The sequence below is a fragment of the Sceloporus undulatus genome, chromosome 1, assembly GCF_019175285.1.
Source record: "Sceloporus undulatus isolate JIND9_A2432 ecotype Alabama chromosome 1, SceUnd_v1.1, whole genome shotgun sequence".
Taxonomy (NCBI): domain Eukaryota; kingdom Metazoa; phylum Chordata; class Lepidosauria; order Squamata; family Phrynosomatidae; genus Sceloporus; species Sceloporus undulatus.
Window position 1 is genome coordinate 326,967,874 of NC_056522.1, and position 15,887 is coordinate 326,983,760.

The window sequence follows — 15,887 nt, forward strand, 5'->3', positions numbered from 1 at the left end:
GAGATCTATGCGAATCATTTCTGTCATAAAGGATTTTGTGTGTAACAAAACAGCCCTATTTTGAAGGTCCATGGGACGTTCCACACTGAAAATCCTTCAGCATGCTCTTTCCTGAAATTAACATTTAGTTTTCTTCTTTTCTTAGAGCCCATCTCCCCACTGTTGTCTGATTTAAGCGGCTGCAAAGAGGTGCAGTTTCACTATCGTATATCTATCCAAATCAGGTTGGTTTTAAAGCATTTCAATTCTACATGGTTTTCTCCTTAATCTCAGTCCACTGACTACATTCCTTGCACTAGGATTATAATTGTTACGCAGCTTTCCTCTCCTATTGGCTCTATGCAGAGCCAGAATGTAGGGAAAACATTTATTTGAAAAGCTACGCGGAACAATCACATGCTTGTTTTGAAGAGGACCTGTGCATCCAGAAAGTCTTAGCACCTGCAGCCAAATCAACACCTGGGCTTTAGGACTCTTTTGACACTGCTGATCTGCTGCCCATTCTGCCTCGGCAGCACTTATGTCTATAAGAGTCAACAATAGTCCATCTGTCAGCCCAAGAAACCGAATGCTTGTGCCAGAGGGTACCAAATTCTTTTTTCCCCTTTACTTTTCTTCTTTTTGTTTTATGTTCTAGCTTAGTGGACACATTTCTGAATGAACATTGCAGTATGCTATTGTTCACTGCATATATTACCAGGTCCGCACACACAAATTATAAGGCAGAACTGTCATTGTGGTTTTGCAGTCATATTGTCTATATTCTAGACATGCCAATGGAACCATATATTGAGAGTCAGCACACGTTGATTGGTGGAAGCATGCAAAGTAGAGGGAGGTGTTAGGAGGCAGAGATACAGCCACAGTATGCCAGACCAACATTTCAGGAATGCAAAGTAAAAGTTCTGGAAAAAAAAACATGTAATCCATATTTATTGTTACCTATAACCAAGCTCACAATTAATCACTCTCCACTTACACATCTCTTGCCATATGGTGCACAAAACACATTTCTATATTCTGATACTACCACCATTTGCCTTCATGGGTGTGTATACATGACAATGTGGAAGGTTTTTCATCACATGCCAAATACAGAGTACGAATTATATGTAGTCTCACATTTATCTTTGGAGTGAAAACAAATGTAGTGTTCATAAATTTAGTCAGATTATACTTCTCATCCAAATTCTTAATGAGGGGACCAGTTCATAAGTCGGGAAGCAGAATAAGCATACCCTTACACCTGACTATTTGTATGCGTACAGTTAGCCCTCCATATCCGGTTGCTGCATCCACTGATTCAAACATCCACAAGCTTGAAAATACTTTTTAAAAAAATCCAAAAGCAAACCTTGATTTGACATTTTATATATGGGACACCATTTTCTACACCACTGTACTAATGGGATTGAGCACTCCTGGATTTTTGTTATCCATTGGGAGGTCTTGGCCCCAGAGTCCAGCAGATACCAAGGGCCCCCAAATGCATATGTCTATAATGCAACTTGATTTGAAAAAGTGCCATGCTAGAAAACCAAATTGCCAGAAAAAGATTGTATGGACCTAGTAGTACAAGACACATTTTGTGTTTTTGCAGGGGCGCATTCAACAAACCTAGCACAGATGGGTGTTGTAGAGTGGTTTGAAAAAATTGGCCTACCAACCTGGAGACCAGAGTTTGAATTCCCCACTCTAAAATGGGAAACCACTGGGAGCCCTTGAGCAAGTCACACACTTTCAGGCTCAGAAAAACCCTGTTAGGTTCAACTTAGGGTCACCATAAGTGGAACTGACTGAGGGCACACAAAATAAAACACAACAACAACAAATCAAACAACAACAACAACATGTCAAACATACACCTTCCACTTGTAGTTTAGACATGGTCTAGTCCAGGAATAATTTTACCATCGTTCTTCTGGGATGCATAACCTACCTGAGCTCATTCAGCACACTGGCTTAACCAAATTCGTTTCCTTTCTTTTCTTTCTTTTTTTTTTTAAGTTTTATCTTTTTTTATTTAATAGAAAACTCTATTATACCTTAAAAGTGTTTTCGTGAGAACAAATTCATTTATGTTTCCAGGCAAATTAGAATGTTTCTTTCATTTGGCTTTCCTTGTACACCCTTTGCTTTTAAGCAATGTCCCAGTGGTTTCAGGCCCTATTCACCTAATCATTGACCATTGACAGGAGTTATATAATCCAGAGCCACCGGGACGAATGAATGTGTTATGTCCGCTCAATTACAAGGGACGACCTAGGCAACAAAAAAGACTTGGAACTTGATAAAGCTTGATGTTGACAAGAGAGCTGACATATCAGAGTTATTTCAAAAAAAGCCCTCTCCAGTGCCTCGCAGTCAATCTTCCTTAACCAACTTGTTTTCCCTTGTTGTTGTCATCCAGCTGGCATGCCATATATTGTTTGCCCGTAATCTTGGCTACAATTAGCTCCCTATCTCCAAGACAAACTTCTGCAAGAATGTAAGAAAAAGCCAATGTGTTATTCAGCTAGGCAAAGAGCACATAATTGTTGGCCAGTGGGAGGTCACCACAAACTACAATAGTTGCAAGGACACTTGGATTTAAAAAAAGTCAAAATGTATTTCGGCAAAATTTGAAATGAAGGATCATTTGGAACTACTCATCATTTGTACCGATTAAGGCTTATCAAACAGCCAGGAATGAAGTCGAGAAAATATTTCCAAGGTGATACTCACCCATATCCACATAACCTGCTTCTTGAAAGCCATTCATTTCCAACATTACCCTGTTAAAACTCAAATTATTGCGCCCTGGAGAATACTTCTTTTCTAGCATGTAATAATAATAATAATACTAATAACATTTTATTTGTATACCGCCCTCTGAAATCAGGGCGGTGAACAACATCTAATAACAATCCATTAAGCAAAAAAACCATACACCATACATTAAAACAGTTCATTAAAAAATAATAAAATTATCATTGCCGGCATACAAATGCTGACGCAGGGGGGGGGGTGGGGGGGGGGGGGAAGGGAATTACTGGTAGGGGTATGCTTATTCGCATTAGATGGGTTTTTCGCCCCTTCTAAATTGGGCTATGGAGGTGGCTGAGTGGAGCTCGATACAGGGGCCGCGCGTTCCAGAGGTTTGGGGCTAAGATGGAGAAAAGCCCTCCCCTCCTATAGGCGGAATATATTTCGCCCTCTGGAACTCTTGCGTTAGTTGCCCTGAGGATCGACTTCGAAGAGTGCGCGGGCGGATTTTACGGAGAGAGGCGGGGGTCCTTCCAGGGTACCCTGGGCCCAACCATTTAGTGCTTTCTAGGTATACCAACACCTTGTATTGCGCCGGAAGCGAATAGGCCGGCCAATGTACGTCTTTAAGGACAGGTTTTATAGACTGGCCCCTGGCAGTGCCATGACCAGACGGGCTGCCTATTCTGCCACAAGTTGCAGCTTTCCGAGTCTTGTACAAGGTGCCCCATTTAGAGCGCGTGCAGAAATCCAACTAGAGGTTACCAGGGGTGTACAACAGTTCAAGGTCTCCCGTCGAGGGGGGCAGTTGCGTATCAGCGAGCTGATAACGGTGCCCTGACTCCATCCACCGAGACGTAAGTGGAGCGATAGTCAGGACCCCCCAAGCTGCGTACAGGTCCTTACGGAAGCGTGATTCCGTTCAGGACAGATGAACCCCGCCAGCCGGACCGGGGAACTAAAGTACTTCCGTCTCTGGATTCAGGCTGGTTGTTGTCCCTCATCCGCCCATTACCGCTCCAGACAGGCCACGAGAGGAGAGACGCCATCCAGTCACGCATCGTCGGGACATAGAGAAGATATTTGGGGTTCATCAGGTACTGCTAAACACGCGCCCGTTCCGGATGATCTTCCAGCGTTCATGTAATTTAAGCATGGGAGACAGAGGATAGAAGGAACCAGGTCTATGGTATCGAAAGCCGCTGGGTCCAAGAGCACTAACAGAACACGCTTCCCCTGTCCATGCCCGAGGAGATCATCGACAAGGCGACCAACGTCCACCCTAACCGCCGAAAGCGGTTTGAAATGGGTCTAGTATTCCTTTCATCCCGATCGATTGAAGTGGATTGAAACTCCCGCTCGATCCCCTCCCAGAATGGCATAGCGAGATGGCCGTGATTATTGTGCAAGGGGTCGGGAGGGCTTTTTTAATAAGGTTTTACTATGGCCAATTTCAGATTTGTTGGAAATGCCCATCCCTCATGAGGTGTTAATGATTGCTGTAACAATGAGTTACAGTGGCCCCCTGTGCCAGCCTGAGGGACGGGATCGAGGAGCATGTTGTTCCTAAATTCCAAGGACTTGTCCACCTCCAGTACTGACAGACTCAAACTGATCCCCTAACCAATCACGATGCCCTGGATACTCATCTAGATTGCTCTGGCTGCCTCAAGACCTACTTATCGAGAGTTTATCGCGAAGAGTTGTTAAATGTCGAGCGCTTGGAAGGTCAGGATCTGTTCAGGGCAGGAGGGAGCGAGTTAGCTCCCTTACTACCTGACAACTCTGCGGACTGCTCCGCGGACGCGACACGTGCAGAAGAATGAGTTTTAGCTCAGAATCGCCTCTCCTAGTCTTCCAAGATGGTCTAGGCAGTTTTCGGTAATGCTGTGTTTGCCAGCGGTGCTTAGCCGTCGCAGGACCCGCTCCTCGCGGAGATCTTCCGATACCAGGGCTTCCGTTTGGAGCCGCTGAGAGGGGCTGTGAGCATACTGTGTATAGCCTTGAGAGACGTACCCAGATGCGGTCAAGACATAACAGAAATCGCGCATTTCCATATAAGCCCCTCTAGGGTCCTGGAACTTTTGGGTTCCATAGCTGTGGGTGGACCATTCTAATAGGGCCGCCACCTCCGGAGGGATCTGGGTAGAAGCTGATCGCTGCTCACCAGGAAATGATCCGTCATAACAGGGGGACTGTGGTATTTCGCCCAAGATTTCAGCTCGTAAAAAGACCATCGCGTTTACCGCCAAAGCGTGACCCGAGACCGTTGAGACCACCCATGGAGTCATTATCCATGAATTCACGACCGACCGGATGGACATAGCTGCGCGAAGGGATGTGAAGTCCCCCAGACTAAAACCTGGGACTCCACAATACCTCGGACCAGCTGTGTCAGTTCGTTAGGAGCTGTTAGTGACGAGGTGGCCGTACCAAACAAAACCCTAAGCTGTCTTGGCCTTCAGGGTCAGTAAAATTACTCGATATGAGACGTTTGCGGATGGTCCTGGAAAGAGACAGGTGTCTTATGATCAAGGCAACACCCCCCCCGCCACCTAACCTGGTTGCGTCCTTCACTGAGTCCCGGCAGCAGCAACACAGTCCTTGGGGGCGGGGGCGGGCGGGAGGAGGGCCAAACGCGCTGGTTTTGAGTGCGCGCTCTCACCGACACCCCCTCCCCGCCTTCCTCCAGGTGTACCTGGCCCGGGAGGGCGTTGTCTCTGGGAGCAAGATGTTTAGTCCAGAGACGGCCTCCGGGGGTGCGCGCTGCGTGTGTCCTCAAACGGAGGGCGTCCGGCGGCACAGCAGCGCAAACAGAGCAACACAGTCTTGGGGCGGAGGGGGGAGGAGGAGGAGGCCAACGCATGGTTTTGAGTCGCCGCTTCCCGCACACCCCCTCCCCCGCCTTCCTCAGGTGCCTGGCCCGGGATGGCGCTTGCGCTGGGAGCCGAGTGTTTATCCAGAGATGGCCCTCGGGGTGGAGCCTGCGTAGTGTCCTCCAACACGGGGCCGTCGGCGGCCAGCGCAGCCCCAACAGCAGAAAACAGTCCTTGGGGGCGGCGGGGTGGGACGGAGGAGGGGCAAAACGCTGGTTTTGTGCGCCGTCTCACGACACACCCCCTCCCCCTTCTCCAGGTGTACCTGGCCCCCGATGGGCGCTTGCTCGTGGGGACGAAGATGTTAGTCCAGAGAGGCTCCCCGCGGGGTGCGCAGCTGCGTAGTTCCTCCAACACGGAGGGCCGTTCCGGCGGCCCAGCAGCAGCCCCAACAGCAGAACTTGGGGGCGGCGGAGGCGGGCGGAGGAGGAGGGCCAAACGCACTGGTTTTGTGCTCACACCGACACATGAATGTACTATTAAGGTTTTGTGTATCTACACTAAATATTACTGCAGTTTGATCCATAAAATGCTATGGTTTGTCTGAATGCCAAAATCTGGCATTTGCAGTTTGGGAAGTTACCCCCATCACGCTGAATGCTATACTGTGTAGCACTAAAAAGTTCTAAGATTTCCCCAAACAACAAACCCCCATGTTCCATAGGAGTCATGGTACTTTGGATAAAACTGTGCTACGCATAGTGTGGAAACCCCTATCCTAAGGTCCCAGATTGCCAGGAGGTCATGGCCAAGTCCAAAGTTACTTTGGTATTTTAACCAAAAAATTTGGGTCTTCTTCCCCTCCCATTCTCCTGAATCTCCTTAGGACACACAATACACAAAAATCCTGCTCAACAATAATGGTTAGGTTTGTGCAGAGGAATTCTCTCTCTCTCCTCAATCTTATGGAGCAGTGGGTCAGCAGAATAACCTTGGATTGTGGCCTTAACTTCATATATGCTTGGCCATTCTTACTTCCTGGCTGTGAACACTTATGTCAAGTGATTAAAGTGTTTCTTTATTTTTAAATGTTAGTAACGTGCCCTCAGTATCCATGGAGGATCCGTTCCAATCCCTGCGATACCAAAATCTATGGATGTCAGCTGATTTCCTCATGGTGGGTGTGCACTGCCTTAGAGACAGCTCCTGTTATCTGATTGGTGTGTGCATGTGGCGTGCCAGATTGAGGACACAGACTTAATGCAGCACAACTCTGCATACATAACGGGGCTTTTCTAATGGCAGAGCGCCAGTGCATGCCAGTGGGGCCATGCGGTTTCATCTGCGGAGCTGGATCTGCTATGGCACCCAGGATTCCAGGCCACTGCATTTTTAGAACTTATCAAACAGGGAAAGGATATCCTGTCTCGTCTGATGTGCATCACAATTAGACTTCAGACGACTCACACTTATCCTGTATTGTCCCATCGTGAAGTGTATTGTTGTGATCCGGAAACTTCAGTGACATCATACTTTCCTGTATTGTCTGGTCAGTGAAGTGGTTCTCCTGTCATTTTGTATTAATGGGTTTCTGTTAATGCAAATGTCAAGAATCCACTTAATTGTGGATAAGTTGACGTGTGACGTCTTTCTACAATCATGATAAAGCTGGATAGGGAGGGGAATGATCTGCTTACTTGTTTTCCTCCCCATCCATCCCCGTTGATAATCTCTCGTGTCTGAACCGTTATGCTATGGGTTTGGAAGATGGAAGGAAAAATAGGTTGACTCTGCTTTTTCCCCAATGGTGGAAACCCACTGTCCACAAGGCCCATCCCAAGCAGGTCACAACCACGAGTCCCAGCATTCATGCCAAAGCACATCTTTTTTTTTTTTTTTTGCCTCCGTTTTGTCCCAAGAGAATGCTAGGACTTGGTTTAGTAAGGCTCTGCTCTTGGAACCGCTGAACAAAAGCTTGCCACAATTCTTAGTTTCAAGCTTTACTGTATAAACACAAAACATGAAAATGTTCCTTTTCTCAATAGTCTTCCTAAATCTTCTCTTTGGTGATTCTATCTTTCTTCTCTGGGACTATCTTTCTTCTTTTGTGGACTTATCTTTTTGTCAAAGGAAAATACTCTTCCAGGTCTGATTTGGCTGAAATTTCTCACACTGAAACTACAGTGTGCCTCGGTTACGAATTATTCGTTCCGCCTTCCCTTCGACGCGAAATTCGTAACCCGAAATACTTTCCGTTAGCGTGGAAGCTATAGATTTGATTTCGCGCCAAATGAATTTCGTACCCGAAAAATATTTCGACCCGAAACGTTTTTGCAATCCACTTTTTGATCCCGGAATTTCGTAACCGGCATTTTCGTAACCGAGGTACCACAAAGAGGGAGCAGTAAGAACCTGGGATTTCCACAATCCTTGCTTTCTAAGCTGGTAGAGCTCGATGTCCACTTCTAAATATACATAGACAAGCTAATATAATCTTAAAAATAAATATATGTTTCAAACATCAAGTGCTCTAGAGGCTGACACTCCCCATTGCAGTGCCCTTTGCTGAACACACCACTATAGCTGGAATTGCCTCCCTTTCCACCCGTGATTTGCTGGATGCACCGGTGACTGCCACACAGTTGCAAGAGCAAGACTGCCGTAAGTCATGGGGCCCATGACACACTGGCAAAGCACACTAGGGCTCACCCTACGTACCATCACTCCATTCACCCATTAAATGTTGGTTGTGTATGTTTAATTGCATTATTGGCAGCCTGCCGGTGTGTCATACTTCAATATGGGATGTGTGAGGCCGATGGGCGATGGATGACGGTGCAGTGGCCTCGTTATTTGTATGTTCAAAAAAAATACCATTGGAGGCAATGGTGCCAGTGGCTGCCACACCAGACCCACTGATCCCACTTCTGTTGTGGGCTTTCCCTCTTCTCGTCTTATGCCGTGCTTTTATATGCTGGCAATGATACTCATTTTCATGCTTAAGTGGAGTATCAGATCTTTTTCTGTTTTTAGCCCCCCCCCCCCAAGTTCGCTTCATGTGTTCCTCTGGTTTCACCCCTGCCTTGTATAAACAGTGGTTCAAGCTGTTTGAAGACACTTTATTTTGCCAGTGCGGGCAACCCCATTGTTAGTATTCATGAGCCCGAGTTATTAGAAAGCACTTTCTTCCACACCTAAAAAAAATTAAATGAACTTTCTTGTGTAGAGGACTGTCACACATCGTGTGATCCCCTTCTCTTGTGACTCAGCTTTTGTCAGAACCTATCTAGATATCCCTCCTTATTGCATTAAACATCCTTGATTGGTTCCTTTGTAAACAGGTTATTTTGACATGCATCTACAGACTCTCCTTTTTAGCTACTGTTACCAGTATTTTTCCTGTTTTATCTGTAGCTCTAGAAATTCTTTCCACCATATCCTTAATTCACCTAGTGATAAAAAAAATGAAGAAAGAAATTCCCTATCAGGTAATTTGTGCACAGTAGTTGCATCGATTTTTTTAATGAAGTAGAGACGGTTACTCCTAACTTGACTATGAAAGCTGTCGTCTCTGTAGAAGCATAAATATTAAAGACAAGTTCACAAAATGCCTCCTAGTAATTTACAGGAACTACTGAACATGCAAATGTCTTATACTGATCGCCATTGGCCACCTCCCAGTTTGTCTTTTGACTGTCAGCTGCAATTCAAAGTTCGGAGGTACTCTTTCCCGTCCTTTTACCCAAAATATTTAACAGGAAACGAAGGACTGAAACTTACCTTCTGCATACAAAAAATGTACTTTACCACTGGCCTGAGTACAATGTAAATCCTAAGGTAGCACATCCAAGTATAACAATATGACATCTGATCTCCTAGAAATGTCACCTAAGTAAAGTTGTCTGGTCTCATTTGCCAAAGTGAATTAAACTGCACCTCATTGCATTAAATATAGTTGGGTCATTCCAGGCAGTTTTTTCATTCATCCGTTGCTTCTGTTTTTCAGAATATAGCGTAAGACTACTGTCCTTCGACGCGGTAAGAAACTTTTTATTCAGACGGCTTTGACGATTTAATCATTGGTGGAAAGGTTTCAGTGGTGTGCTGTCTTTCTTGTGTGTTTTATTACATTTTTAAATGTATTTTAAATGTATTTTAAACAGCTTTATTATGTGCTCGAACAGAATGGGATTAATCTTTTAACACCTAGGTGGTTTTTACTAAATTTTTATTTTAAATTTGTAATTTAAATTACAATGCCTTGGCAGGAGAAGGCACGATATATTGAATGATGCTAAATTGTTGTCTCTAGTACTCCCCACTATGACAGGTGGAAAATTTAAACTAAAAGGTGAAAAGATGTATAATAATTGTAAGGAAATAGGGAAAATCCACAAAATAAATAAAAAAAGACACATTAAGTATTGGGCACCATATTAATAGCGGCTTTCAAGGAACAAAAAACAGCAGATTTTTAGCTTTCCTGAAAATATATTCGGAAGAAAAAGTGCTGCAAATATTATATCATTTATGAACCCTTCAATAACTATTTTATCACTTCCTTCTTCCAAAGAGACACCACTGATTATATACAAGATTCTTTCCGGTTTCCCCAGTTTTTGTATCTTCCGTGCAAGTTTTAAATATTCTCCTGTCCCGACTACCATAAATAAATAATTCACTGTGGTGTTACTCCATAGTCAAAATCTGAACGTTAAGCCTGTTCCTGAACATGTGTTGACCCGTTCAAAAACAACTCTGTTGCTTTTAAATGTTTTTACAAGTGTCCGTTTTATGGTTTTGAGTGGATGATTATTTCCATCACGACTTACTAGCATTTTATATTGAAATTCCATATCCCCTGGACTAGTGCTTTAATTAAAAACAGGCTGTTTGCTTCCCTTTTTTCACAGCCAACGCAAGAAGTTACGCCCTTCCTCTAGGTATGGAAGGTATACCATTTTCACAGCGCATAATCTGTTGGATCATCCTTTGTTGGCGAGTCCTAAGAATTATGAAAATAATCCTGAAATATTGTATTATATGACTCTTTATATTCTTTTAAAAATGCATACACTTTATCTGTATCATCTGTATGTGCAGTTTTACAAGACTTTAGCCGTCTCTGCCAAAACTCACAAAACTACAAATCCCAGGATGCTGTAGGATAGAGCCAAGGCAGTTAGGTAGTATCAACAACTACTTATTCTACAGTGTATATGCATCCTTAGTTTAGTTATGTTTAGGGTTGCCATAAGTCAGGACCTCCAAACTTGGAAAAATGTAGGACAATGTAGGACACACATTTTCAAATGTAGGACACAGTTTTTAAAAATGGGGACACTCGAAAAAAATTGATGCTTTTTTAAAATGTAATATAAATGCATGTTTCTTAGCATGATCAAAACAGAGGACATTTTGCATTTCCTACACAGGTGACAGAAATGTATTCCCTTTCTGGCCACCCCCCCTCCCCCATTCCAAACAGCACATTTGGGCATTGGAACATGGCTTTACTTACATGCAATTCTTGCATTATCACGAGGCTTATTCCATAACCAAACCCCTTGGGTTTAACACTTAGCTGGTGTCATATAGTTGTGTGTTTGTGTGTGTGTGTGGGTGTGTTGTGTCTCTATTGTGTTGTTTATATGTGTGTGACAGTCTATTCTCCGTATCCATGGACTTGATCCATGGATGGGGGAAGCCTGCACGGAGGGGCAACAAAGAGCTGGAGAAGACAGAAGAGGGAGGAGGGGAGGAGGAGGTGACAAGATGTAGCTGGGACGATGCAAGAGCTGGCAGCATTGGGGATGAGGAAGGGGGAGGAAGCAGGCAGTGGCCTCAGAGCAAGGAAGAGGAGGGAGGCGATGGGGGGAATGGAGGAGAAAGAGGAAGCTGCCTCCCGGGTCTCTCTCAACTGTTTCCCCTTTTGGCTGCATCCACACTGGCAAAATAACCCAGTTTGGCCCTGCTTTTCAGCATCCTGGATCAAGGGTGTGGAATTTGGGAGTTGGAGTTTGTTGAGCGGAGCTTAAGGAAGGAAGGCCCCACAAAAACTCCAAATCCAGAATTCCATAACCTTGATTCAGGATGCTGAAAGCAGTGCCAAACTGGTTATTTCTCTGTGTGGATGCAGAGCTAGCTATATATCCTGCCTTCCCATCGCCTTCCAACCTCCTTTCCAGGTCTGCCCAAAGAGAGAAGGGAAGCCGAGACACACAACCAGAGCTTTCCCACAAAAACACACACCCACACGTCCTTTTCTTAAGGTGCCCCCCAGCCCCTGGACTTCCTCATTTCCAACTGACCTCTCCAGGGAAGGGCCCTCGGGGGAGTCTGTAAGAGGGGAATAACAGCCGCTCCCCCACTGCCATTTCACACACATAACCCCCCCTTCACTACGTCCCTGCACCACCACCTCCCAGGCCAGGCTGCCCCGAGACCAAAAAGCCCAAATGGACCCATGGGGGCCATGATAAGGCCCTTTCCTTCCCCCCAGCAGCCTGCTGATGCCTGCCCCTCCTTGCTCTTGCTCTTCCATGCCGCCTTGGAAGTTGGAGCATGCCCAAATGAGGAAGCAGAGGGCTGGCCACATAGCGGGCAGGCCAGACCAGCAGACCCTGCCCCAGCCAACTCCAGCCCTGCTGCTGCTGCTGCTGCTGCACTCCCTGGGCTCAGCACAGTTTAAAAGGGAGGAAGCAGGGCTGGTAGTCCTGAGTCAGGCAGCCACCGGGAACTGGGGGAGGGCGGGAAGGGCCCATGCCAGCTCCAGAAGGCATGCCAATCCCGCCTGTTCCCGTGAAATGGCAACCCTACTTAGGTGTGATTTCTGTGATTTCCCCAGAAATAAGTTAGCTAATGAATTGCCATTAGGTACATCTAACCAAAGCAGCCAACCTTTGTTGTTGTTATCATTGCCTCAAGTTGACTTCAACATATGGCAACCCAATGAATGAGAGACCTCCAAGTTACTTGTCCTTAATGCCCTTCTGGGGTATGGCTTCCTTATTGAGTTGCCATCTGGAATACTTTGTAAAGTCGAAGCTTTATGGCCGGATCCATAGTTTTTGTAGTTTTTCTCTGCAGATGCCAGCCACAGTGCTGGCGAACGTCGGAAGAAAAACTTTTCTGGAACATGCCAATGCCCGAAAAACCAACAAAAAACTGGATACTTTCTTCCTCTTTTTTCCGCCTTCTACCTTACCAAGCATTGTGACTTCTCTATGAGTCATGTATCTCATATGTCCAAAGTATGATAGTTTCGTTTAGTATCTTGGTTCTAGGGAGGTTCAGGCTTGATTTGTTCTAGAACCCATTTATTTTTAGTGGCCACATATCTATAGAACTCTTCTGCGCACCATCTTTCATATGAGTTATTTTCTTCCATCATCTTTCTTCATGTCCAACTTCAGCCTGGGGAGGAGAGCAAAGAGATCAATGCCCACCAGGAAGACCATTGTGCACAAGTAAATATGGCAAATGTTTGCCCTATTGCAATCTGTTTGGGGAAAAAGAAGAAAGAAAAGCTATAAAAGTTTTCCATTCAGGCTATGAATAGTGTAGGGCATTTGGCATTCTGTTTATGTAGTGTCTCCTTCTTGATGTTGATTCAGCTTCTTTTGTAAATTAGGAGAGATTAGGGCTATCCCATAACAAAATAAACCAGGATCTGGGATGCCCCTGGATTTATCATACCTAAATTGCCACCTATCTAGCCAGGAGCAGCCGCCCGGATACATCCCAGGTCAAAGCCTCGCTCAGCTGGCCAGTTTTTAAAATCAGAAGCTCCCCAACTTCAAAACAGTGCTGGCTAAGCGAGGCTTCGACCCAGGATGCATCCAGGTGGCAGCATACCAGCTAGATAGGTGCTGATTTAGGTTTGATAACATCCAGGGACATCCCGGATCCTGAATTCAAGCCGGAAGAGGTAAGATGGCTTATTTGTTAATGGGATAAGCTCCTTACTGTGCCCTTGAAAGTGGTAAGATCATTCTAGATGTTAATCATGCCAATAAGAAAGGCCTGTGGGAGATCCCCAAACTTGTGCATTCTGTAGAATGCATCCAGAGAGCAACCACATATATAGCTTCTTTGAGACTAAGGACCCTATTGCACGGGGTAAAAAAAGGCAGCTTACCTTTCCTGAACTGAATTCTAATTTAGCAGGGAGCCGGGTCCTATCATCTGTAAATTGTCACTGAAACTGCTGCCTGGATACATCCCGGGTCCCTCCTTCGGCAGCCATTTTTTAGATTTTGAAGCTTCCATTTTTGAAAAGGGGCTGGCTGGGTGCAGCTTCGATCCAGGCTACATCCGGGCTGTATCCGGGCAGCGGATTCGGTGGTGTTTTACATATGATAGGACCTGGATGCAGCCCAAATTAGAATTCAATTCAGGAAAGGTAAACCAGCTGTTTTATCCCATGGGATAGGGTCGAGAGGAGCTACAAGATCTCTCTACATACTGATTCTACAGACTATCACAGCAAGAGAGTTGTTGCTCTGTCTATGTCTCCTGTGGACTTTACCTTTATTTCTGGGTGACTTGATAAGACCATCTGAATTTGAGATCTTCAGTCTCCAAACTGCCAGGGTTTGATGCATCCTCCAGGGAAGCTTGCCTGCTCATACGATTCAGAGGGGCTGATTTTTGCAGCTTGGGGTCAATTCTGAAATGGTGGAACTTTATGATTGACACTCTTTTGATAAGGGCCCATTTTCTACTTTTAAAATTCAGTATGACCTCACCTGTGAATGGGCTGGATTGAATTTCAGCAATGATGGTGATGCTCTCATATCGAGCAATGGAGATGATATTCTCATATTGACCACAGAGGTTTCCTCTGGCTCATTGATGTCTTTAAAAGAGTTGTTCCTCATACATTTATGGGATACCACAATAGTAAAGCTGTCACACTGGAGGCGTCCTTCACTCCAGACTCACAGTTTGTAATGACTGGATCAGAGGATGGGAAGATCCATGTGTGGAATGGAGAGACTGGAAAGAAGATAGCAGTGCGGGATGAGAAACACACAGGCCCCAAGTTTATGACCTTTGCCAGTGTGTGCTCTAATATGGCCTTTAGGTTACCAATATTATATACCTAGTTCCGTACATCATTTCCGTATTCCGTTGGACAGTTCATACTGCACTGACAGAAATATATTTGTGAAGACAGCAATGAAAGTATTGCAGTTGCATCACTCATGCATAATGTTCCAATCCACCACTTCCTTCTAGAACATGGCCACATAGACACAAAACCCACAAAAAACAATTTGACAGCACTTTGACTGCCATGGCCCCATGCTGTGGAATTCTGGGAATGGTAGTTCGTTGCCACACCTAACTCTACTCACTAACACAGAAGTAATGTGGCTTATTATTATTATTATTACTATATTATAATATTATATTATATTTATAATACTATAATATATATTACATATTGTATTCTCATATCCCGTCTTTCTCCCAAAATAGGGACTCAAGGCGGTGAAGGGCAGATTTTAAAACACTACAGTTTAAAAACCGTACAACATTAAAATGTATAAATATAAAATTTAAAAAAAGCCAATTAAAGCAATCTAACTGTTTGGCACCAATTAGGATGGCTCAATGCGATGGGATTCTGGGATTTGTAGTTTTGTGAGACATTTCGCCTTTTCTGTCAGAGAGAGCTCTGGTGCCACAAGAAAACTACAATTCCCAGGGTTCCATAGCACTGAGCCATGTCAGTTCAAGCAGCTTCCGCGGTCCCGCTTTCCCAATGCATTTCAAAGCAGCAGCAGTCACTTCTATCTGTGGCCCATCCTTGCCCTCAACCTGGGCCGCCTCACTGCCCTCTCTTAGCTGTCTACTTCGATGCCTGCGCTTTGGTTTTCTTTCCGGGTGCCTCGGTCCTCGCACCACAGCATCATTTGCCCCGCGGCTCCCGAAGGGCGGAAGGATCCAGCAGCGGCTTTGAAGCCAAATTTTCCTTTTTTTGCTTAGGCACTTGATTAGACAGGCGCGGGACCTTCGTGGAAAGGCAGGGAAGGCCCCTGAAAAAGCCCTATGCCTGGCATCATCATCAGCAACAGCAGCAGAGCAACGTGGGTTAGGAAGCCCCCATCAGTCCCTCTAATGGGCGCCATGAAAGTAGTGGCTCTAATCAGGTAACAGCAGCCCCCTTGGGCCCCATTTTGGGAGAGAGGCCTTGAACAAATGCATAGAATGGAAACCTGTGTGCACTCCCAGCTTCTCCCTACAGAGCCAGGGTGCCCTTCTTTTGTAGGACACGTCCTCCATTTCAGTAAAAATGGAATCCCTCCATTTTGAGCA

At 45.2% G+C, this 15,887-nt stretch overlaps 1 protein-coding gene and 1 pseudogene across 7 annotated transcripts in view; both read left to right on the plus strand.

The window, feature by feature from the left end:
- The first annotated feature begins 5,673 nt into the window (after window positions 1-5,673).
- LOC121926867 lies at window positions 5,674-14,671 on the plus strand (annotated as a pseudogene).
- Window positions 14,672-15,582: 911 nt separating this feature from the next.
- DPH6 (diphthamine biosynthesis 6) overlaps window positions 15,583-15,887 on the plus strand; it is a 348,315-nt gene continuing 348,010 nt past the window's right edge. For all 7 annotated transcript variants that reach the window (XR_006101224.1, XR_006101228.1, XM_042444449.1 and 4 more), the window contains exon 1: window positions 15,583-15,721. Coding sequence is in view for 5 of the 7 variants with exons in the window: in XM_042444449.1 (XP_042300383.1) it covers window positions 15,621-15,721 (101 nt within the window). In the remaining 2 variants the exon portion in view is untranslated. The remainder of the gene's footprint in view (window positions 15,722-15,887) is intronic.